Source organism: Castor canadensis, chromosome 8, assembly GCF_047511655.1.
Source record: "Castor canadensis chromosome 8, mCasCan1.hap1v2, whole genome shotgun sequence".
NCBI lineage: Eukaryota > Metazoa > Chordata > Mammalia > Rodentia > Castoridae > Castor > Castor canadensis.
The window spans coordinates 90,328,489-90,345,281 of record NC_133393.1 but is presented as its reverse complement, the minus strand read 5'-3'; the positions used below and the strand labels follow the sequence as shown (position 1 = coordinate 90,345,281).

At 49.7% G+C, this 16,793-nt stretch overlaps 1 protein-coding gene and 1 long non-coding RNA gene across 2 annotated transcripts; one reads left to right on the top strand and one right to left on the bottom strand.

Annotated features, from left to right (window-relative positions):
• Positions 1 to 4,494: 4,494 nt before the first annotated feature.
• On the bottom strand, positions 4,495 to 11,973 carry Hoxc13 (homeobox C13). The gene is made up of 2 exons (XM_020185130.2): positions 11,153 to 11,973; positions 4,495 to 6,043 (listed from the first exon to the last, which is right to left on the bottom strand). Exons 1-2 carry the CDS (start codon positions 11,889 to 11,891, stop codon positions 5,787 to 5,789), a joined length of 996 nt encoding a protein of 331 aa, XP_020040719.2. The 5' UTR covers positions 11,892 to 11,973; the 3' UTR covers positions 4,495 to 5,786.
• LOC141425765 (uncharacterized) lies at positions 10,953 to 15,629 on the top strand. The gene is made up of 3 exons (XR_012450853.1): positions 10,953 to 11,324; positions 13,470 to 13,642; positions 14,329 to 15,629. It is a non-coding gene; the product is annotated as an uncharacterized lncRNA (long non-coding RNA).
• Positions 15,630 to 16,793: the final 1,164 nt, after the last annotated feature.

Sequence of the window (16,793 nt, the reverse complement as noted above, 5' to 3'; positions counted from 1 at the left end):
TTCAAGGTCACTGTCTAGTTTGTAGAAAGCGGTTCCTCCGCATATGCAAATGAGGCAGGGCCTGGGCCCCTGAAGGGCTGAGGCGAAAGCTTGGAGGAAAAGAAGGGAAAAGCGGCGGCTGCAGGGAGGGAGGGGGGCACCCGACTCCTTGGCCTTCTTTATCTGGGACAGTTAAGGCGTGGGAGAAGAACTTTATCTGGTTCAGACAGGGCTGAGGGGTAGGGGTAGGTCTCTGTCTCCTAATTTGTCATTTCAATGACTCCTCTAGGGTTCCCAATCTCCCTGAGGATGCCCAGGATTTAAGGATCAAATTGAGAGATCCTTTCCCCAGTGCTGCTTTCTAGGGATCTACAGCTCCGAGGAGGGGGCCTGGGCGAACACTGGAAGACCAGACAGGCTTTCAGAACTCAGGCTCCTCCAATCCCGCGGCTCCTCTGGGTCCCCTCCCACCACAAGATTCTAGCCCGATTGCGGCTCAGAAAATGGGGGAAGAGGTGAAAGGCCCCAGACGTGAAAGTCTGGGAGACCAACTACACACACACACATACACCTGAGTATCCCTAAATGAGCCCTCTTCCCCCATTTTCTGTCCTTTCGGTGGCGCGCTAACGGTTAAATAGAACCACAGCTCTGACATTTTCCCCCTCCACCAGCAGAGGATCTCCTCCGCCTAGTGAATTACTGAATGTCAGGAAAGGTGTGGGGACCAAGTTAAAAAAAAAAAAAAAAAAAGCACATAAATGCCACACCCACAGCCGCTTGTAGCGCAGCCAAGAGCCTCAGGCCTGATCTCCGCGGACCTCGAAGCTGGGTTGGGGACGGAGGTATGAGCACTATTCTGTGTGCCCTTGCCCCTCGGCCTGGTCCGCTGACTCTGACCCTGTCCACTGACCAGACCCAGCTCTGGAGAAGACGTGAGATCTGCTTGGGTCCTGCTTCACCCAGCTACCCAGCTGCTTCTCAAACCCAGGGCCTCAATCCTGGATGAGGAACGCGGGTTGGGGTTGGAGCAACCGGCATAGGAGGCTGGTGGGGATGGAAAAAATCTTCTGTCGTCAATCCCAAGACTGGCTGGACTGGGAGAACAGGGGTCCACTTACCTTTGGAGACCGAAGAGGCTCGGAAGGGTGAGGGTGGGGGGTGGGTTATCAGCTTCTAGAAATCTTCTGGAATCCCCCCCTCCCCAATGCGGCCCGCAAGCCCTGCCGAGGTATACGAGGGGGCGGGGCAGGAGAAGCGGAGGGAGCGGCCAGCGGCAGGCGCGCAAGAGCTGAGTTACCAGAGCATCTCTGGAGAGGCCGCCTTTTATGGGCGTTATTAGCGCCCCTGTCTAGACTGGAGACGACACCTCCTCTGTGTGTAAACAGAGGCGGCGGGCTTCGGCGGGAAGGGGGATGGCGCGTCTAAGGGGCAAGTGGACCTCCCCTTCTCTGGCCACCGGAAGATCAAGGCCTTTTCCACCCTCCCCCCTTCCCTGTGCTCCCTGTGATGTCAAGGTCAGAAAGACCTAGTCACGGTCAAGGCTAAAAGAGGAAGAGCCTGGTTGGTTGTGAAAAGGTTCTGGCCCCCTCCTCCTCCTCCCAGAAGCCCCTTGCTCTCCAGGGCCGCTCAGTCCCCCACCAACGTAGGTCTAGATACACATCTGCCTGAAAAGGCTCTTGGAGTTTTCTTGAGCGAGAGCTCCGAGAGCTCCGATGCCATCCAAGACCCACTCAGGCTATCCTGTGATGAGGAGTTCTTCTTGAATAGGATGGAGCCGCAGAGGGGGCTGCAGCAGCAAACTTGGCTCCAACAGGAGGGCCTTTTAGCGAGATGGCGCCTTGCACCCACAGTAGGCTGCTGCTCCCCACCTCATCCCCACTGCTGACCCAGCGCCTGACTGAAACGTAGAAGAAGATGGTCTCAGGGAGAGATCTGCTGAGAGAGAATTGCTGGCCTTGTTCCCTCAGGTGGGTTCCGGCTGTGGGAGTACTGGCTGAAAGGCTATCCTGCTGGCCCTAGATCTGAAACTAATGCAGGTGAGAAAGCCCCCCCCCCAAAAAAAAAGCGCCTCAGGAAAGGATCTAGCTGAGCCCAAAACCCTGGCAGCCTGGGAGAGAGACTACTGTGAGGCCTCAGTGCTCCTAGGAACCCCAGCCCTCTTCTTGGGGGCATATGGGAGGTGGGGAGTGCCATCTAATAATGAGAAAAATTACAGGCACCTCAGACCCTCAGTCTGCCTGTTTCCGGAGGGGAACCTCTGTGTTCACAGCCCTTCAGACTGCCCTACCCCTCTGTACTTAGCCTCATATTTGCCTTCACATACAGTCTTACTCCAACACAGGCACTAGGAGACTGGCCTTAGAAAAAAGACTTGTTATAGATGTGAATAAAGAGAAAATATCCTCTACACCCTGAGATGAGTGCCACCCGACAACATTCTTATTTATACATTCACATTCACAAAGGCAGGACCTTGTCCACCACTCAAAGGCTCTAGAAACACACACACACACTCCTTCACAGAAATAGCTTACAGCATCCCCAATGGCAGTACCATCTCTTGGGGGAAGGAAAGGTAAGAAATCAACAAAATAAGGGAAATAATAATACATTTCCCGACTTTGCCTCCCAGAACACATACTTACACACACTCGCACAGTGTTTGCTTCTTATGATAGTAGACACATCCCAAAATTAATCTAGGCATGATAATCTTCAAAAATCAACCTGGATATATTTAAGTTCTTTAAAAAGTCCTAAACACCTTGGCACACTGAGGCTCACAGGCATTCAGAAGAACTGCAATCCTGGCTTACCTTACCAGTGACATCATGCAGTCCCAATGAGCCTGCACAAGTTTTCTTTTCACTTCCATCTCCCACTTCTGGGGTCTTAAGGTGGATCCTTCAGCATGGGAAGGCTTCCAGTCTCCTGAGGAGCTGAGGCTTCAGGCACGTTGTGTGTGTGGGGGAATGGCTAAGACTCCATCATTTGATCATTTGATTAAGTGTAGGGGGTGTGTGTACTGAAATAGCAGGATCCTTCTGAGAACTTTAAGTCCCTCAGCTTCTGTTGGGTCTACAACTTTGTCTTGGGACTACTCCAGACAATTAAGATATGGGCTGAGGGCTATATCAAAAGAGCCCCAGGCTTCTTGTCTACTGTTCTTTTCTCTAACAAAGCACACACATTTAGTCTCAGACTCTATTTCAGGAGAGATCTAGAGGCTTTTTGAGAGAGGTTGGCATGTTGGAAGGGGAGAGAAGTGAAATGGAGTGAATCTTATTCCTAGGAGATTCTATTCCCTCTCAAATCTCCACTGCTCAGTGTGTGGTTCTCAGGTAGTCAATTCAGAGTTGAGCCAAGCAGAACAAGACTGGTAGTCACATCGATAGCAGAGTCTCCACAGAGAGTGATTTCTTCAGGCTCTGTCTCTCAGATTGCGTGTGCGCGCGCGCGCGTGTGTGTACACACTTCGCCCCCCAGAAATACTTATTTAAAGGAAAACTTAAAAGCTTCAGCCCCATCAAGCAAGCGGAAAACAGAGAACTCTGATTTCCAACATGCCTCCAGTCTTTCTGTGTCTCCAGAGAGGAAAAATATTATATATAAATAAAAATTGCTGCAGTAAAGATTTAATCTGAGATAACATTGTTTTAGGCTATATTGCTTTTTAAAAGTCTCTTAACCTGACAACTTAACGATCTCATTAACTCTACCAGATAGGGAGATAGGCACAGACGCGACAAGGAAAACAAATTAGTGGCAGTATCTACACAGCCTCCTGATTGCCTGGAAAACTGGTGCTCCCAGGAATGCTAGAGAGTAAAAGTGGAACTGATGTGGCAAACTGGGGACTCAAGGGGCTCTAATACTCAAATCTCTCTTCATAGGTTGAGGAGGGGAAGAAAAGAGTGTAGCCTGGGAAAGCTAAGCCCAAAGGCACCCCTGGCGGATAGCACAGACCCTATTCTAATCCCAACCTCAAGCATGAACTGGCTGGAGGGATTTGGAAACCTCTGGGGCAGTAGAATGCCGGGAGCCTAACTTAGCAATATACCACTGCCCCACCCAGCTCCCAGTTGGGATGCTTGCTGCCTTCTTAGCACCCAGATGGAGAGGGGGGAGGCTACTGGAAATTAAACCCAGAGTCGTGCACATTCTAGGTAAGCCCTGTACCACTGAGCTAAGGCATGTCCTGCTATGTACTTTTCTCACTCACTCACTTCTAGGCCTTTACAATCATTAATTACATTTTCTCTCTTGTAACATAAATTCATCTAAGCTGGGTGTCAGGGTGGGAAGCTTTATCTTGTGCAGATATTACAGATAGTACAGACAACCCAAATAGCTTAAAAACCTAAGTGGAACACAATATAGGTTGAAGATCTACCCAGCTGAGTGGTGATGTCTATGTTTTTCCTCTGTCCATTTTGGCCCAGTCATGACATAACAGATGGCCCTAAAGAGCCAGTGGATAGAGGAACTTCAGAAGGAATCAGAGCAATAAAATCAAGGCAAAAAAAAAGATATTTTTATTTTAAAAACAGATTTGTGAGTTTTTTCTTTTTGCATTCAGTACATTGTCATCCAGACATCACAATACTATATACAGATACACAAAACATTTAAAAAAAAAAGAGCCTATTTCTGATGGACATTTCAAAAGAACACTGTTTTGTAATGTGCCAGTGGGAAAGGAAGAGGTAAGGGGCCCCCACAGCACCAAGTTGGCTTTTGAGGAGAGAAATATTAGGCAGCATCTACATTTGGCTGGTTAATTTTGGCCAGTTATTTTAGCCTACTAGACTAGCTCTTCTAGCTTTCCCCAGGAAATCAGTAAAAGTGAAAGCGTAAGGTCTCTCTCCTAAGTTGTTGGAGAAGTGAGTGAAGAGGGACTCTGCTGAGGGACCCACTCTCTGAGCCTGGGCAGATTCTGAGCCTACCTAAATTCCCAACTTCACTATGACAGAGAAAGAGAAGAGATAAGCCGCATTTAGCAGCATGGTTGGAGTTTTTGTCCTCCTTGAATTTTCACTTGACTCAGAGAAAGAGCAGAGGAGGGAGTGGATCAAAGGCACCTCCCTCCTGAGAAATTGCTTCTAAGCTGTGATGGGCAGAGGGGTGGCACCAACTTCAGCTTTTGTTGAAATAGACAGGAAAGAAGGAAAACCTACAAGCTCCAAGCACAGCATCATCTGTAGTCCAATCACGCTGCCAGGTCCCTAATAACATTAATATTAACACGAATTTAAAAATATGCACAGAAAATCATAACTGGGAAATTTGCTTATGGAGTGCGGGAGGTACAGGGAAAAGGAGGAACTGGAAGGAAAGTGTGGGCTCGCCAGATGTTGTGCCCAAGCCACCCTGAAGGAGGGTCTTCTACCATCCTGGGTATAGGCAAGAACTGGGTCATTTGGAACGCTCCCCCCCTTCCCCAATCCTGCTTTGGTCGGAATGATTGGGCTCTCCGCTGCCACTCTGCTTTCTGGTGAGGCGAGTAATGAGGGCCAGGGGGAGTAGAGGCCAACAGTCTTCCTCCCAAACCCACCCGGACCCACCTCCCCAGCTGTTGGAGCTCGGTGGACACCATCTGGATGGGGAATGAGGTTGGGATGGGATGGGGGGTAAGGTAAGGCCAAGCACAGCCTCGGAGACTCTCCGCCTCTGGCGCGCGCGCGCGCGCGCGGTTCCTGTTAAGATTAAATACTCATCTGCACTGAGTGCAGTGTCCTTCGATGGGTTCAGTTATGGTACAAAGCGGTGACATAAATAGATGGGGCGGGTTGCCGGGTGGATGGTCAGGTGGAGTGGAGATGAGGCGCTTTCGATTTGCTGACCACCTTCTTTTCTTTCACCCGTCGGTTCTGGAACCAGATGGTGACCTGGCGCTCGGAGAGGTTCGTGGTGGCCGAGATGCGCCGGCGCTTCTCTTTGGTGATAAATTTGCTAGCCGCGTACTCCTTCTCTAGCTCCTTCAGCTGCACTTTAGTGTAGGGCACGCGTTTCTTGCGCCCGCGCCTGTAGCTGCTTACTTCGGGCTGCAGGGGAACCACATCTGGGGAAGAGAGAAGGCAGGCGGGAGGAGGTGAGGCGGTTGGCTGGATCCAACTAAGGGAGATTGAAAGGCTGCCTGCACAGGCACATGGTTTGGGAAGGGTCTCAAAAGCTTGCTTGTGAATAGTTCTGCCTGAGGAAGCCCCCTAATCCTTTGCACCTCTGTTTTTAGCCAGGCCACGAATAGGGTGAGGCCACTGGAGTACTAGCTCTGGTACAAACTGAGGGAAGGGGCTCCAAAAACTTAGTAATCAAGATAATATTTTAATGAGGTTCTTTAAAAATCACAGTGAATGTAGAAATCAATAAACAATAGTTTTTTAAAAAAATAAACAGGATCAGTATTACTGAATTTTCCTTTCGCCTTAGTGTCCAATATGGCTCTGCACAACACTCATTATTAGGAACTTTGGACCCTTTAAGGGGATCCTCAAATCCCCATCCTTGTCATACTTACAGTATTTTGGATATTTAGAAAAGTATTTCTTCTTGCAGTTAGCTAATAGTTAGAAGGTCTATCAGCCTATATTCTGCCCCAGTGTCAGAGAAGTTCTGTTGTATGTTTGAGGAGGGTTTGGCAGGCAGGGGGTAAGCTTCAGAGACAGAGACTAGAGACCACCAATAAGTCCTCATGCCTTTGGGCTCTAGCCTGCAATAGGGATCTGAGGTCCCAACATAAAGAGAAGAAACATGAACAGGTGAAGCCAGCCTGCTTAGGAATCAGTCACTGTAGGAACTGGGGCCCAATGTTGTGAATCATCTAACCACACAAGGTAGGAAGACCTGCCTTGACACAAGGAATCAGATCCCTGTAAATAGGGGTTCCTACCCAGGTCTCACCAGAAAGAGCAAAATCTCTCTCAAGCCCCTCCCTGTTCAATTCCTTCCAAGGTAAAGGAAACTGATTACATCCCACACACCGACCCTAATCTTAAACCCTAATCCTGTCATCTCAACCACTACCAGTTCAGTTTCTTTAGGCTGTGAGGATTTCACATTAACTAAAACCAGCATATCACTTACATCCCTGTCTTCCTCTTTACTGCATCCCTTAGCAGTAAAAGGTCATAGCAGCACTTGCAAGTGGACGGATGAGGGAGATTATCTAAATAACTTAGCCCTCAATTTTTCCAGGCAGAAGCTAATGAGGAAGACTGGATATTTGATGTTTCTTCTTCATTCTTATTGTCCTGTGGAATTGTCCACACAGCTCAGAGTGAAGACACAAAGCTTCTTTATACCCCATTTTCCCCAAACATCTTCCCTACACCATTCCTTGTGGATCTGCTTTCTTTCAGAGAACCCTGTTTATACAGGAAAGGGAAGAGAAGAGATCACAGTCAAATGCAGGGAGAAATACAGTGCTCAGGGAGAAAGATGAAAGTGGAATTCCAATGGCCTGCCTTGGCTATCTTCATGGTGACAATTTCTCAGGAAATTGTCAAATGTCATTTTTCTCTGCCTCTGTATAAATAAACCAAGATTTTTAAAGTTTGAAAAACAAAAACAACTTCACTTTAACAGGTAAGATCCTTTAGTTTAAAAGAAGATTTTTTTAGTACAATATAATTTTTTTTAATCCCTCAGCTCTCAAATTTGTTTTACTCTTGTAGATGTAATCATGGTTTGGGAAACTGATGATTCTAGGACAAGAAAAAAAATGAAGAGGGTAAGTAATGATATTATGAGTTTTTTGTTTTTGTTCTTAAATTCTCAGAATATTTCTTCAGGCTTATTTTTATTAAACCCATTTTACAAGAGCAGGAGTTAGAGGTACAGAGCGGGCAAAATAACTTCAATGACAAAATCAGATTCTAAATCCAGACTCTTCTGACTCTTCATATAATGATACTGTATGTTCAAAAATGGAAATAGACCCTCTGGTACAACCCAAGTTTAAAATACCTCCTTTTTGCTGCAGGCAAAGTGGGAATAAAGATGGGTTTTAGTTTCTGAATTAACCAGATAATTGTTCTTGATTTTTTAACCCCACTTTCTGTAAACTCTCACAATTAGCTAACCAGTTTTGGTTTTCTAAACTCCAATTCTAAATTTCCATTGAGATTTAATCGACACAACCCTAAATAATCAGTGTAAAAAGTAACCTTGTTATTTTTCTCTATAGGATGTCAAGGGTTGATTTGCCCTAGTTTTTCGTGGATCAGACCAAAATGCAGGTTGCTTTGGCTACCTGGGGAAACAACCTTAGTCTTGTGTTCTCAAAGAAGCCCCCTTTCATTGTCTGCTGCCTTGACTGGAAGTGGGAGCTACAGATGGGGAACATCTGGTAGCTTAGACCTTGAGCTATATCTACACTGCCTAAAGTGAGTGGGGACTTGGCTATTAATTTCCCAATCACCCCTTTCTAGTCTTCCTCCTGACCTCATACACCAATCATCTCATACCTGGGAACCTAATCAACACCTTTGAGGAGCAAATAAAAATCAAAACAATGCCCAGCCATTGCTTTCTTTTGGGATTGAGGGGATCCTGTACACAGGAGCCTGCCCACACTTGACTACCTACCTTCTGGGTTCTGAAGATTATCCTGTTCAACTAGAAATCCAGCTAACTGCTCTTCTCAACCCAAATTCAAAGGCTTGTCAGTAGAGACTTCTAGTATGGCCCCCCAAGCCCCACTGTTCCTTTCTCTTTCCCTCAACCCTGTCTCCCACTCGCTCTCTAATTCTCGCCTGGAATTTCTAGCTCTCAGTAAAGAAAGTTGTCTATACTCACCAAGGAAGCGGGGCGAGGCATGGGGGGGCGGTGGGAGAACTCAGAGCAATGAAGCAAAGGTCTGTGTAATTGGGAGAAAGAAGAAGCCACAACACATCTCAGCCCTAATTATCTGGATCTTTCTGAACAATTGCTTCCATCTCCCATACCAGCTCAGACTACCATAGATGAGGTTTCTCAGAGCCAGAGGCATTGAAGAGAGACAGTGGTGTTTATGCCTAGATGTTGCTGAACAAACCACAATTGCATAGACAGAGTTATCTGGAAATCTCACTACTTCTAAAAGACCTGTGTGGGTAGAAAGATGGAGGGTGTCTGAAGATAATTTCTTTTTCATCTGCTCCTGTCCTGGACCTCTGCACTGATATACCTGAGTCCAATTCTATAGCCACACCGGGAATTGCTGAGGAACTCTGGGTTTTATAACCATTTCCCTGCAGTGATCTGCAAGTGTATTAAATCTCAATTGGGCTGTATTTTTTTCATCTCAAAGGTTTTTCTGTAGGAGGCTGTGATCAAAAAGTGTTTATTTTTAGTGGAGTCTTTTTTTTTGAGGAATCGTTGAGGTATTTATTTTGCCCAAAGACATTTCTGACTTCCTCTCCAATCCTTTACTCCTGCCACAATCCATATGCATATACAAGGATGTCTTGCCCACAGTGGGCCTAGTGAGCACCTGCTCACCTGCCCAAGGGTCCCTTGGCATAGTCCATCAGTTCCACTGCCCCAGGAATTCCTGCTTGACCCTCATCTCTTAAGGTGCTTTCTGCTTTGGTGAGATAAGTGAATTAAGGGGCAACCTCTTTATAATACATTATAGTATGCCTATGTATGAACTGCCCGTCTTCTGGAAATGCATTAAATGTTTCATATTAGGTAGTTAATAAAAATATATTATATAAAAATCTTACAGCCAATACAGAGTAAGCAATGCATGGTACCATTTACTAAAATAGAATCATCTTCAGTTCTGGCCTTCAGAAATGGAGTGCCTTGTGCTGGTCCCATTCTGGATTGAGTTGTGGAATACTAAGTAGCCTCATAGTATTTGTAAGATTTGTAAGATTGTTATTTGCTATTCTTCATGGTCTATCTATCTTTGCTCCCGATCCCGGATGCAGAGGAATTTTAGGCCCACTCGTAGGAAGTCTTCAGGTTTATACCTCCTAGTAAAAACATTCCTGGGCCCAGCTTGTGGAGCTGGGAGGGGCCCTCTGGGCAGTATGGGGAGACATCTATGGTTCTCTCCCCTCTTCCATCCCCACCACCTCCATCCTGTAGGCATCAAAAGGGAGGAACTTCTTTCACTGAGCTTTGCTTACAGGGGAAGCAGACTCATCTCTACACCCCAAACCCTTATTTCTCAGAGCAGAATTCAAAGAAAGCTCCGAATGTGATTTTGGGAAACCTGAGATTGGTCTTTCTCCTCTGGTGAGTGACAGGATCCTTTCTGGGGAGTTGCAGGATCCTTTCCTATTCAGAGATAGCCTCAGTCAGAGAGGAAACAGGACATCAGTGAATTCTGCCTTCCCATACAAAGCCAGATAAGACCCAGGGGTCCCCAGCCGGTGGCCTGGAACCAGACCACGAATACAAGTCTTTTCCCCTACCTCTCATCTCCAACCCCTCTTTCACTATCTTGACCACATTTGGAGGACCTGGCAGTGGGAACATTCATAAGATTTGAGCTCAGTATACCAGTGTGGCAAAGAATATTTTATATCCCAGGAGAGAGATGTGAGTCTCCTTCCCTCACCTCTCTCCGGAGATTTCAGCTGTCCTGATCTCTTAACAATCAGAACACTGATGGATGAATTAAAAATTTTTTTTAAAACTGTACATTTCTATAGAATCTGACAAACTACGTCCCTATTTTAAAACTACTATCCAGTGCCTGAACGATCCTGAAAATTCGGACAAGATGAGGGTTCTTATCCCTCCCCAATCATTCAGTGGGTTGAGAGTTTTGCTTTAGGTTCCAAGGCATTGGAGGCCCACCCCGACCCCATTCCTGGCCGAAAACGGGTTTAGATTCCCGGAGCCCTGCAAGAGGCTGGAGCGGGCAGGAGGAGGAGGAGGAGGAGGAGGAGGAGGAGGAGGAGGCGAGCTCCCGACGGGAGCCGAGCCGGCGCTCGGGCGCCTCTGATTGCTTCATTCTCGACCCGGCAGCTCCGGGGAACGTGTCGGAGCAGATTTCTTCCCGAGCGCATTCCTCAGCGCAGCTCGCCCGGCCGGCTCCATCGACAGCCCAGCCGAGCTGGCGCGCCGAGGCCAGACGGCGGGGGTGGCTGGGGCGCGGAGCCCCGGGGCAGGCAGGGCGGGGAGGGGTCCCCGGCCGGCGGTGGCGGCGGCGGCTCTCAGGCCCCTTCCTTACCTGGGAAGGGAGACTTCCAGAGGTGGGCGGACTGCGACTGCTCCTTGGAGCAGTACACCTGACTGTCCCAGCCATTGGAAAGAGCCCAGTGCTGGTAACCTTCGACGGGAATGAGTGCGTCGTGACGCGGCTCCGGATGCCCGCTGATCCCAGGCACCACCGACACGTCCAGGTAGCCGGGCATCGCCTGGTAGGAGCTGGCGAAGCTGGGGTAGAAGGCGAACTCCTTGGCCCTGGAGGACAGGTCGTCACCGGGCAGGGTGCCCGACGGCTCCGGGTATTTATCGCCCGGGTGGTAGGCGCAAGGCTTCTGCTGCAGGTTCACGTTGTGCGACAGGCGGCAGCCGTAGTAGCTGCCCCCAAATGGATAACCGTAGCCCAGGGTGGCGCTGGACGAGGTGGGGGGTGCCGGCGGCGGAGCGCATTGGCGAGCAGCCTCCGGAGCCGGGATGTCCGTGTAGACGGTGCCCTGAGGGGCGCCCAGAGGAGCCGGCGGGCGGCCCAGCACGGGGTGCGGAAGCAGGTCGCGGCAGTGGCTGGCCGGGCAGCTGCTGCCCAGACCGTCCATGCTCGGGGCTTTGCCGGGGCTCGCTCCGCTGCAGCCGCCCCCCGCGCCGCCCGCGCCGCCGCCTCCCCCGCCGCCGCCGCCGCCGCCGCTGCCGCTCTCCGCCGCGCTGTCCTCATAGACGTACATAAGGCTCTCCGGCCAGCGCGGATGCAGGAGCAGCGAAGTCGTCATGACATGATCTGCTCGAGCTTTTTAAAAACTCCACTTGCCAGAGGCAGCGAGCTAGGGAGACACCTCGCTCCCTTTTTCCCTCCCCCTCCCTCCTCCCTGCCCTCTCCACCCCTCCCCTTCTCTTGGTGCTTCCACCTCCCTCCTCACATTCCCTCTACGCATGCGGAGACACTTCATTAAGAAATCCGCCAGCTCCCGCCCTCCACCCCCTAGCACTCTTCTGGCTCCCACGTGACCAAGGTCTGCCCACGTGATGACCTGCTTGGGTCTCCTGGGGTTCCCTCCCCAAGAGGTGAGGCGGAGCGAAAAGAAGTGAGGTCTCTACTGATTGGCTCTTAGAAAGGGAAAAGGCGGAGGGAGCTGGGAGATTTAAAGGGACAGGGCGACGCCCCCTCCTGGCAGGCCCCGTAAGGGAGGGGGAGGGGAGAAGGCCGAATTTGGCCGACGCAAAGGGGCTTGGGGAGGAGAGGAGTGTGCCTGGGCTCCTCTTCCTAGGCTCAAGATGCGCGCACAGGGGAAACAGAGACCCACCCCCCCAAACTGATAGCTTTGACTGCCAAAGTCTCTAAATTGGGGCTTGGAGCTAACAGTGGGGACTAAACTGGATTTAAAATATAACAATAAATGAAGAAACTAGAAAACAGGCAGTAGCGCTCCCGCCCTGGCAAGCTTCGCTCCAGCTCACGGCTGGTAAGAACCCGACGACGCCGTGCAGAGTCTTTGATGCCCAGATTGTGGTTCCATTTCCACTTTTCCTAAACCCACAGACCCTCTTTTCTTGCTGATATCGGAGAGGGTCGGGAGATGTGATAGCCCTGAAACACAGATTTCATCACCGGGTGGGGGAGGCATGCAGTGATGGAATACGCTCAGAAACAGAAGGAGGGAAACGTGGGGGGGGGGACAATAGACTAGAATAGACTATTTCAATATGCGATAGAAATAAGAGCCTCAGAGTGAGCATTTTTTCAAACAAATGGGGAGGCAGATTCAGTGGAAGGAAGTAAGCGAAAAGCCTTGGATGCCTAGGAGACTGCGCTCTCCCCTTTACGTGTACAGAAGGTAATGTGGAAAACGGGGAAGAATCAACACTGCCCACTGAAGGGATCTCTTCCAGGTGCAACTCTTGAGGATCCCTGAGGTCCGACCTCAGTCCCCAGGATCCGCCTGTGCCCTTAGTGACCTGGGCTGATTGGGGTGGTGAGGGCCGAGGGGCCAAACAGCCGAGATCCACGCAGTCCTCAGTTGAACAACCTCATTTTTAGCTTGCACAGCTTTCTCGGGGTCACTCCCTTTTACTACGGATTATTTCCATGACCTAAAACTGTCCTCTATTTCAAAGAAAAATTAACACCAACGTACTGATTTTTTCAACAAGCCCTCCCTTCTTTCGTTCTAACTCCCCCTCGCTTGTCCTGGGCCTCAATAGAGTTACCCCTTGGCGAGGGGCATCTCAGTGGAATTGAGGGAAGTTCCCTTTCAGCTCAGGGCCTCCCTGAGGAGAAGAGGTAATAAAGAGAGGAAAAAAAACAGGGCAGAGGGGCTGCAGTGTCTCCCTCTTTCTTGCCTCTGCCACAGGCTGGGTGCGCCTGTTTGCATAGGCTGTCTCCACGCAATAGGCCCCCCGCCAAGCCCGACCCAGTGGACCCCTGAAACCCGAGGCAAATGGCCAGCTGAGACCCTCGCGATTGCCTCCTTCCTCCATGGGGGAAGAAGGTGGTATTTGAAGATTGTGAGCGCCCAGGCCGTTGGTGAGTTCTGAAGCGAAGGGCTGGCAGCAAGAAGGAAAATACAACAGAAAGGGGTCTGAAACACAGCAGGCCAGCCACCGTGTGTTGAGGCAATGATGGTGGGGTGAGGGGAGATAAGCCCAGGGAACGGTGGGTTCTTGCTGGGAGTTGGCTAGTTTAGGAAACTGGCTACCCTGCCGCTGGAGTCCAAGGTCAAGGTAAAATGAGGAGAGCAAACACCGCCTGGATAAGGCTAGACTGGGTCGTATGACCTTGGCCCCCTTGCCTAATGCATGACTGGTGGGGTGGGTGGATGGGAAGGTCTGCGGGTTTTCCAGCCACGCATGGTAGAGGTGATGCGGAGGCTCTGCCCTCCTATCCAGTAAAGTGCAGGGCCCCCATGGAGAACCCCTGGCGACAGGGACCAGCTCTGTGGGGCAACCAGGAGAAACAAAAGGCCTAAAGCGCCGGCCCCATTGCTGGGGCTTCCTCCCTGGTTCGGCCTAGTGCTAGACCCCCTCAGGACCCAAAGGTATGGCCCCCAGCAGGGGCCAGAAAGGCGGGAAGGCTTTGCGTACAGGGAGACCCAGCAATAAATAAAATTAATAGTATGTTCTTTTCCAGGTTTATATAAGGACATTAACTATTCCTATTGCAATGAGATATAGATTTAATTAACCAGGCAACTTTACAATTCCGTTTATTAGGGACACTAGACGGCCAAAATTTAGCGGGAAGACGAGAGAGAAGGAAACAAAATCGCCTTCGCTAAGAAGACCAGCCGAAGATGTAGGACCCCAAAGCGACTTGGGGAATGCTGGAGGGGAAAGTTCGAGGTTAAGGGCGCAAAAAATGTGACTGGGGAAGTCGCATGCTCTGACCAACACCCTCTAGTCACCCTTCTCCCCCACAGCTTGGTTATCCAAGACCTTGGTGCCCACACCACTACTGGGGTGCGGGGGACCCCGGTGGAAGGCGCGGATTCAAGAGCCTGCATGCGGGCGGTGGAAAGTAAAACCTTGCTGGTTAATTAACTTTAAGCCTGGGGTCGCTTCTCCCCCATCCCCCGAAAAAATGTGGATCTCGCTGAGACACAAATAAAATCAAATTAAACACTCCAGGAGAATATGCACCACTGGAAACATAGTAATTACATCTCCGAGGCGATGCTGCCCTAGAAAGCCCGGAGCTGAAACCTCGGCTGCAAAGCTCACCGCCCCCCCACTCCGCCCCCACCACACGGCCACACCTCCACCCGTCTGGCTTCAGGGATGAGCCATGGGGCTTGACTATGGATGAAATTTAGAGAAAATCAAGAGAAATGAGAAGGAATGGGACTTCCTGGTCTCTAGCTGAGCTGCTGGGTTGACGGAAAAGATGGGGCATTTAAATATATACGAAGGGAAGTGGAAAATGGTCCTCAGTCCCATTAGGAAGTCTGCTTCACTCTGGGTTGCTTTTTCAAAGGGACATCTACAGAAGCCACTTGGCCTCCCGTGAACCAAGTTCTCAGCTAAGTTCAACTTCTCCAACATATGAAGCAGGATATGTTTAAGTTACTTTTTCACTCTCTGTGTGTGTGTGGGTGTGTGTGCGCGCGCGCGCGGGTGTGTGTGTGTGGGTGTCTGCATGCTACACTCGTGCTTGGGGCTTTTAGGGACGTGGACAGAATAAATGCACTGTCTCAGCGGATCCCTTGTAGACACAGCCCAAATGTGTTCATGAAGACACCCAGTTCTCTGCCTAAATTTTCTATATGCATATACAAATAAAGGCTCTTGTTTAGTGTCTGCTTTTCTGTTTGTGTACAATTAATTTACATGTCCTACTGCCTGCTTACAAAGACACCCCCCCCAGGAAAATACTAGGAAAATGAAGAGACAGATATTTGTATCTTTCTGAAGTTGGGTGTGGATGGAAGAATTCTCGACCCATAGTATGGAAGACAAAGTCAGAGTTACACCTTAACAGCATTTACATCAGGAGTGGGGCAAGCCTAATGCACACACTTGAAGACTGGATGTAGCCTGAATTTTATGATAGGGAGGATGAAAGAAATGAAGTTGGTGTGTGCCTTATTCAATGCTGAGATTTTCTCCTCTGGAAATGATCAGATTTCCCTCCTTAACTGTCATTTCTCTGTTTCCTCTATATTCTGAGAGAGAGAGAGAGAGAGAGAGAGAGAAAGAGAGAGAGAGAGAGAGAGAGAGAGAGAGAGAGAGAGAGAAAGAGAGAAGCTCTGGAGCTCCTGCCTCCTTTTTTATGGGAGAAATTCCAGTTTAAAAAAAGGAGGGGGTGGGTTGAGTCTGTAGGAGAACAAAGAGCCTCACCACCACGGGGTCTGGATTCTAGCCCAGACTTGGGGCCTTGTAGGGCTGGCATAGAGTTTGGGGGGCTCTTTCCTGTCTAGAGTCCGGGCTGCAGGATGCAAGAGGAGAAATTTGTGGAGCACAGGGGACTTGGGGCCCAAGCTATCCAGTCAAGAAAGTGATGTCTGAGATTGAAGAAGGATCTGGGGTTCAGATAAATCCTATTGGGAGGGACCCTTAAGTGTGTGTTTGAGTAGGGGGATCCTCCCACAGACTAGGAAATTCCTAGTGGTGCTGGTGGGGAAGAAAAGTGTTCCCATGCCCTGTCTGGTCCCCTCCTTTTCTCTTTCTGGGAGGCTGGGACAATGGAGGAAGCTGCAGATGCAAATGTCACCTCCCAGGCTCTTGGATCCCACTGGAACCTGCTCTACTTTGATCTCTTCATCCCCACAGCCTGACACAGAAAAGGGCCACTGGGCCTCTTCACCCAGCCTGGGAACTCACCTTCTGGACAGTGGCTGCCATCCTGGCATTTTCCATTTTATTGTTCTCCCTCCCTAGGCTCCACCTTGAGGGGAGATGGGACCAGGGTAGCTGAGGCTTCACTTCGCTCCCTGTTTCAGAGTTTCACATTCTTAAACCCAAACTTGCCTTTCTCCAGGCTCCACTCACCCTTCTTAGACACCAAAGAAATGTACTCCTCTCTGCTGCCTAGCTAGGATTTGCAGTCCTGGCCCAGATTTGAGATTTTCCTCTCTGGTTCTGTAAGGATTCATACAGGGGTCCAGGGGTAGAGCATACCCAGTCTTTTATTGGATTCTCCTCCAGCCTGTCCCCAGTTACAGATTCTGCCTGGTGCTGCA

Bases quoted from the DNA above. Each gene is read 5' to 3' on its own strand.
- Hoxc13 (XM_020185130.2), bottom strand. From the start codon at position 11,891: ATGACGACTTCGCTGCTCCTGCATCCGCGCTGGCCGGAGAGCCTTATG. The intron at 6,044-11,152 runs GTAAGGAAGGGG...TCTCTTCCCCAG, and splicing joins CTGGAAGTCTCCCTTCCCAG to ATGTGGTTCCCCTGCAGCCC.